The sequence below is a fragment of the Pteropus alecto genome, unplaced genomic scaffold, assembly GCF_000325575.1.
Source record: "Pteropus alecto unplaced genomic scaffold, ASM32557v1 scaffold359, whole genome shotgun sequence".
Taxonomy (NCBI): domain Eukaryota; kingdom Metazoa; phylum Chordata; class Mammalia; order Chiroptera; family Pteropodidae; genus Pteropus; species Pteropus alecto.
This window is the reverse complement of record NW_006443119.1, coordinates 1450027-1457817: the sequence shown is the minus strand read 5'-3', so window position 1 is coordinate 1457817 and position 7791 is coordinate 1450027. Positions and strand designations below refer to the sequence as shown.

At 50.8% G+C, this 7791-nt stretch overlaps 1 protein-coding gene across 1 annotated transcript in view; it reads right to left on the bottom strand.

Moving 5' to 3' along the window:
• Positions 1-5048, bottom strand: part of NUAK2 (NUAK family kinase 2) — a 17225-nt gene extending 12177 nt beyond the window's left edge. Inside the window, exon 1 of the mRNA XM_006922858.3 lies at positions 4702-5048. Within this exon, the coding sequence (XP_006922920.1) occupies positions 4702-4920 (219 nt within the window). The 5' untranslated portion in view covers positions 4921-5048. The remainder of the gene's footprint in view (positions 1-4701) is intronic.
• Positions 5049-7791: the final 2743 nt, after the last annotated feature.

Here is a 7791-nt window from a genome sequence, read left to right as displayed (position 1 = left end):
TGCATAGAGCAGCAGGGAAAACCACCTGTGGGAAAAAACTTTGTTTTAGATCTTGAAGGATGTGTGGGGTTTGCCAAGCCAAAGAAGGGCAAGAGGGGCACTCCAGGCAGAGAGAGAGGTTTGAGCAAAAGCCAGAAAGAAAGGAACCATTCACAAATTTGCACATCGGGATCTCTAAGCTCCCTTCCAAATGTTGGCACAATGCTAGCATCTTCAGAAATGGGTCACCTGCTATTACGCCAGGAAGGCTGTAGCCAAGGATTGTTATAATGGGCTTGTTCAGAGGCCGCATGCTAGATCTATGTTAACAGGCCTGAGCAAAATCCCTATTGATACTGGCCCAGTGATCTCTAACCCCCGCTGCTATGCATGTTGGAAAGGCAGCAGGGCTAATTCCCTACCCTATTTTGCAAATGGCAAACATGGAGTCCATAAAGGTCCACTGACTCTTCCAAGGTTCCCTGACATATCAAGGCAGAGTCAGGATCCAAGATGGAGGAATGCTGCCTGGAGAAGATGCCATCTCAGAACACAAAGCATCCTTGCAGATGCCCTGCCCTGCCTCAAGCTCCCTGCCTCCCACCCCTGGAGAAGGGAATTCCCCACATTCTGCCTTGGGCCAGTCTCTGCAGTACTACCAGCCACCCCCATCCCACTGACAGATATACAAACATGCCAGAGAGATGGGAACTGGGACTCAGTTGGTTAAACACTGTCTCCCACCCCCAAACTCAGATCAGGAACGATCTAAATTCAGCAGAAGATGGCAGAAAAGTCTTAGAAAGGGAATATTTAAAAGTTCTGGTTCCACGTCTCCAGAAGGAAGGTGCAAGCTGGGCATCTCTGGTCATAGCTATCACTAGGAGTTGGAGCCAAAATCCTTGACTCCTCTCTGGCCTTTCACAGAGCAGCTGCCATCTGGGAGGCGGGACAAGGAGCTGGAGGATGACCCATTTAGATAATGAAGGAGAGGCTGGGCTGGGCTGTCGTGGGCTGGGCAGAGTGGGGACGGGCCTGTGGGGTAGGGGGCTCAGCATCACACTAAGCCTGCCAGAGAACCAGGCAGGGAGAGGAATGGGCTCCCGGAATAAGGGGAATGTGAGTCCCCTCAATCCCATGCTGTGCCCACCCCTTCTTGCCACCCTCCTGCCCACTCTGCCAGATTGCTGGGCAAGGTGCTTCCCTGCCCAGCCCTCTTGTGTGGTTTGGCCAGAGCCCAAGGACAAGTGTTGCCTGCAGCCGGAGCCTCCTTCCCTGCTACTGAGCAAGCAGGTGCAGGAGGAGCTGGGAGGGCAGCATTATGAAGAAGAGGCCTTTGGCAGCTGGCTAAGTAGGAACCCTTCTCTGGAGCAGGGGCTGAAGGGGATACTAGGACTTTGAACAAAGCAGAGACCAAAGTGGTTAGGCTTAAGGAAGCTGAGCAAACCCATTTTCTGCTCAGGGCAGGACAGTCCCAGGATGGGTACCTCCACTCCAGGACAGGGTCGAAGCCAGCCTTGCTGGGATAACAACACTGTGGGTATCAGCTACTATGCTCAACACTTTACATATATTATCTTATTTAATCCTATGAGAACACCGTAAAATAGGAATTATTATAATCCACACTTTATGGATGAGGAAACTGAGATACAGAGAGGTCACACAGCTGGTAAACAATAGAGCCGGGATTTGAATGCTTGCAGTCTGACTGCACTAAGCAGCCTTCCTGACGAGGTAAAAACCAGGAATGTAGTATAGGTCAGCCACCCAGGATCCCTCAACAGAGGCAGTGTGTGCGGGGGTGGGAGTTGGTTCTCAGTGACTCCTCCGCTCTCGGCACTGCCTGGAGCTCTGGGAAAGGCAGCTAGCCTCTGAACAAGCCCATTATAACAGAGTTGGAATGACAATGCACTGGGACAAGCCTGGGCTCGACTCAAGGCCAGCTCCCAGACCAAGACTCAGTATTGGTCATCTAGGACTGGGGTGGTCAAATCAGGGGCCTATGTTGCAGGTGTGCCACTAATCAGCCACAGAATAAGTCACTTCCCCTCCCTGGGCCTCCATTTCCCCATATGTCAATGAAGGAATAGGACCATCTCAGTCATTTTCAAACAGTTTGAAATCCCATGTAGCCATCTAATACATAAAAGAGACAGAAGCACCCCTGCTCTAGATTACAATCCTCTTGGGCCCCCTTCATGTTCCTCATGGCACCCCTTGAAGGTGACTTCCATGTGGATCATCCCAAAGGTCTTGGTGGACTCCACCATTCCCAGGCCCCAGCAGGTGTTTTTCTCTTTAGGGGGAGGGGTAGTCAGGGAGCTGGAAGAGTCACAGGAGGAAATGTCATTTGGATACCAGGAATGTACTTGGAGACTAGAAAATCCAGAGCAAATATTTGTTTTCCCTTTGATGCCCTCCTGGAGTAGCCATTAGCACTGCCCACCTGCCCTTCCCTCCAGACAATCCCATCTGGCCTTTGATAATCTCATCTAGCCAGGCAGGGAATGGGAAATGTGCTAGAAAAGTGGAGAGAAAATTGGGATGGGAGTCACCCAGCAGGCCTTCCTCCGAATTTAGCCCCCACCAACAATCTCAGCTCATTTTGAGGGAGGTCTTGGATGGCTCCCAGGCCCTTCTCTCCCACTGAGGCACCAGGTCAGTCTCTCTTCCGGGAGGACAGTGAAGAGGCAGGAATGAGGGTGGGGTGGGGAAGAGGACTCCTCTCCAGAAATGAGAAATCATGAGCACAGCAGGTAGCTGCTCTTCAAGGGGGAAGAAGACCCCCGAGCGAGTTTCTAGCAGAAGCACAGGGTGGTCGATGGATCAGGGAAGTTCAGAAGGGGTCCCATTCCTACTGATCTTGGCTCCCTGCATACAACAAAAGGCATGAGGCCAGGGAGTGCCTTCTGAATTCTCTCTGTTCTGATGTAACAAGAGCTGGAATCTCTGCCCACAGCCACTGAGGTTTGAAAACTGAAAGCTGGTTTATCTCATTCCAGAATCAATGTGATCTCTCTCTCTCTCTTTCTCCTGCTGGCACGAACACACACATGCAGTGACCCAGGTCAAGAGCCCGATGGGAACTCTAAACTCCCATCTCAGTTTCCTCAGTTTCTGGGTCCCCCAGTCCTCCCAACCCAATGTGCCCCACAACAAGAGGCAGGAGCCATGAGCAGCTATTTTCCAGCTAAGCCCCTGACAAAGTCTGGGCCCAGCAGTCTTGAGCCTGGAGCCCCACCAGGTTTCACACTTTACAGAAAGAGAAAGAAAAAGAAAGCCAGGAAGTATATGATTGCCCAATAGCTGTAACCTGGCAGCAGGCAACTGCGGGCCATGCCAGGCATTAGCAGGAAAAACATCCTCGGTCCTATTGACGGGCCATAAATCCACCTCCTTTCTCCAGCATCCACTCTCCTTTGCCAATGAAATGACTTCCTGAATTCAAACCAGCTACTGGCTGTGAAAGCAAACAATCTGGGGAGGCGACTGCAGCCATAACCAAGAGGGCAAACCATAGCCACACACATGCGTGTCTCATAACCAGCACTCAACTGGATTTGGCAAAACAATCCCCAGACCACGTGCCCTGACGGGCTTGTTAAAATACAGAGTATTTGCCCCATTCTAGACCTTCAAAATAAAATCCTCTGGGTGTGGAACCAGAGAATAAGTATTTTAAACAAGCACCCCAGGTGATTCCTATGCACATTAAACTCAAGTTTGAGAACTACTGCTACCTAACATTTGGCAAACTTGCCATCCTTTCAGGACTGGCCTTTCCAGATACTGATATCAGTTCTCACTGTGGGTTCTACATGTCAGGAACAATTTAAATTCACATTTGCATCTCATTCAATCCTCATAGCCTGTGTGGGAGGCCTTGTTTTCTCCATTTTTGCAGAAGGGGAAACAGTACAGAGATAAACTGCTCAAAGTCCCACAGACTACTACTCCCCATACACACACACCAAAAGCTTCCTAAAACAGCCCCAAAGCCAAAGGTATCTTGGGGCACAGTGGACCTTGCACCAGGGCCTGGTTTCACATTTCCCAGAATAGAAAGCCCATCATAATGAAACTTCCACTCACTCTGAAAGCTGGAAAGGACCTAAGTGTCAGTCCCGCTCCTACCACTACCCCCGTGTAGATCTCCGTAGTATGCTGGAGAACCGGACAGCTCATTCATTTTCTCTCTCCCTCTCTCTCCTCTCTCTCCCTCTCTCTCCCTCTCTCTCCCTCTTTTCTCTCTCCCTCTCTCTCCTTCTCTCTCCCTCTCTCTCTCTCTCTCCCCCCCCACACCACACACACACTAAAACCCTATTATGATCAGGTGCCTTCTACTTTCTCTTTCCATTTCACTCTATTGGATAGTCTGTTCCAAGCAAAATCCAACTTAAGTCTCATCTTCTTTAGAAGGCCTCATCCCAAGACAGGACACTATTCGTCTCCTTAGGCACCCTAAAACAACTGCCCGACCCCCTCACTTATTGGCCATCATCACATACCGTCGGTGTTGTTGGGAGTCTCAGGTCCACGACCATTGTCCCTACAATCATGGACAGACATATCTGCAATGCCCCCGCGATGCAACTTCAACATGGTAAAGACTGAATGGGGCCACTCCCCGGAGCAAGGCACTAGCCCCCGGCCCAACCTCCGCCGGCCCAGCCTCAAGCCGCCAGCCGGGCCCGGCCCTCGAGAGGGAACTGCACTCACCAGGCGCCCCGAGCTCTCTCGCGCCTTCTTCACTTTGCCATAGGTGCCCTTGCCCAGGGTCTCCAGGAACTCGTAGCGGTGCCGCAGGTTGTGCTTGTGGTGGTGCCGCTTTACCGCCTGCTTCTTCATCAGGGGCTTGGGAGACTTGAGCCCGTCGGGCAGGGCCGCGGCGGCCGAGGGAGCCGGGCCGGGATACCGGGGGAAAGCCAAGGACTCCATCGCGAGCTGCAGCAAGGGCTGAAGGGGGACCCGCTGCGGGGGTAGAGCTAGATCCGGGACACACGCCCCGCGGCCAGCACGGGAACTCTCAGCCGCCCCCGAGCGCGCCCAGGCGCCGCATTCCAACTTGCTATAAACGCTCGGAGTTGGAGGTACTGGCCACGCCCCCCAGCGCCCATTGGTCCGCTCGCCGGCTACGCGTGACCGGGGCCGCCCGCATTGGTCCACTCAAGGCTCCGGCCCCGCTTCCTCCCCTCCGCGTGGCTGGAAAAGATGTCAATGGGGCCACGCCTACCTGAGCCTCCCGCCCCCTCCACCCACTCCTCCTAGACAGGCAGAGAGAGTAAGGGATTGGTACTTTTGGGGTCTGAAACCTTTGAGGGGCCCTGGAACTGCACTTGCCTCTGAGTGGCTCTTGGTCTTGGTTGGAGCCACCTGTTGGCCTTCTATGGTGCTGTGTTCTCAGTTAGCACTCCGACAGCTACTAGAGGCCACCAAAATATTTCTCCATCCTGAGTAATTTGCTTCTCTCCAGCCAAAATCAGTAAGTACTTCTTTAAGACTATAGCGGGAGAAAGGGATGGAATGAGATGGAGGCGGACTCCAGCTAAGTGGGAGAAGTGGTGGAGAGCTGTTCCAGGGTTCTGAGTTCATCTGCCTTCAGTTAGATCAACGCTAAATGAATCCCAGAAATTCAGTTCTGGAAAGTTCTTACCTCTTCATCAAAGAAGGCTTCTAGGGTTGAGTGAGTCCCTCAACATGTGGTAGAATTTACGAAGTGTTAGAAGGAGATGGAGAGAACATTCATTCATTAAAAATGTACACTCCTACTATTTAACTCGTAACCCTAAATGTGTAAATAGCTGCCCACCCAAAGTATTCCTCTCTGTGATTTTGGAGTCAGGAGAACTGGTGGTAAGTTATGAGGTTTGGCTCGGTTTTTAAGATCTGGAGCACTAGGTCCAGAATCCCCATGCTGAATGTCACTTAGAGTGAAATGAGAATATCCATAGGCTCTTCTCTTCCCTCTAAAATGTGGACTGTAATGGGGAGAAAGAAACATTTCCCCTTGATTCTTCATGATAACTCAGTCTTGTAAAGTGGGTATTATTCTGCCCAAGACCGCACAACTGTTGGGGCATAGCTGAGATTCAGACCACCAGGAGAATGGTGCCTCCAGCTGTGTACTCCGGGCATGCTGAGGGTCAAGAAGGACAAGATCCCCAGTGACTGAATTTTGTATTTAGTGTCTGCCCACTTTTCTATTTCTACTGGTGCTTTGATCCTTTCTAGTGTGAGTTAGGGGTAGAGAATGGGGACCTTTGTCCTTTTGTGGCTGGAGAGGATCCACTTATACAGGAAATCAACCCCCTTCCCCAAATCTGGAGGGCTACGGGGGGGTGGCAGCCAGTTTGGCATTCTTCCCTCTGACTGCCTCCTCTCTTGCTTGGGTTGCCTGCAAAAATAGATGATGGTTCCCCTGACCTGCTGTTTCCTTTCTCCCTTAAGATCGGCATCTATTCCTGGGAGCCCACCTAGCTGGGACCATCAGGATGGATTAGAGCTCTCAAGAAGAAGCGTGGGTATTATAAGAGCAAGCACAGGGCTCAGTGTTGGGAAACCTGAGTTTAGTACTGACTGATACCAAATAGTTCTGGGGCTTTTACCAATCCCTTATTCATTCTATAGATACTGGTGTCCACTATGTGCTGGGCCTAGGGATATGATGGTGACAAGACGGACATAGTCTTTGCTCTGAGAGAATTCTCAGCCTAGTGAGAAATAACAAGCAAATCCTAGACAAAGAAAGATGTGTCCATGATGGGGGAAAACAGAATGCCCTTGGGGTGTATAACAGGAAGGAACCCCTAACCCATACAGGAAGAAGTTGGTCAGGGGCAGATTCCTGGAGACAGGGCCTTTTAAGCTGAGACCCGAAGGATGTGAGACAGTGAGCTATATGAATCATTTCCTCATAAGTAAGATGGAAGAATCATACAGATGAACCTAAGGTTCCCTTTCAGGCTTAATCTAGAGTCTTATGAATGCTTTCAGGTGTCCCCAACACCTAATGCACTACTAGGCACAAAAAAGGCACTCAATAGGTGCTAGGAACCAAAGGAATATGAGTGAAATGGAATTCAAAGGCTAAAGTGAAAACATCTACAGATGACCAATTTCCCTCCATTATATTATCAGATAAACTGGTGATGGCAATGGGGGTTAGATCAACTGTTACCCTTGCATCTTTCCTAATCCCACTTCAGCTTCCTTTGACCAGAATGTGGATCCCTATTTAAGGGGCAAGGCATGGATGACTAAACACCCCAGAGAAAAGAGATCTCCCCTGTTTTAACCAAAGCTCTTGTGGGACTGCAGAAAAGGGCTTTAGTGAAGAGTGGACCTGGCTGCTATCTGTCCACAGCAGACAGGCGAGGGAGGCAGACACACTCGGAAATGATCTTAACTAATGAAACTCAACTCAAATTCCTTAAAGGGAGACTGAATGCCTGATAGGGAGCCTAATTATGTCAGGTGACTGCTGCCAGCAGATCCTGGGGGAATTCCTGGGTCACGTGTTCCCGATGTGCCGGGAATCTGGACTGAGCTATTTCAGTCCTGCCTGCCCCACCATCCAGTCCTGGGAAGAGGAAGGCTACTCCCCACCTTCCACTCCCACCCCCACGTGCGATCACTGATCGATGTCTGAAGGGCTGTGAGGATTAACTATCTGTTTGGCCTATGAGATGCCACACTATGAAAACAATTAGGAACAAGTGTCCGTCCCAGTTTTTATACATGTCACAATCTGTGTGTGTCTGTGTGGGTCCTGACGGTAAGGGGATGTTGGAATGCGGCTCTGAGTAAGGA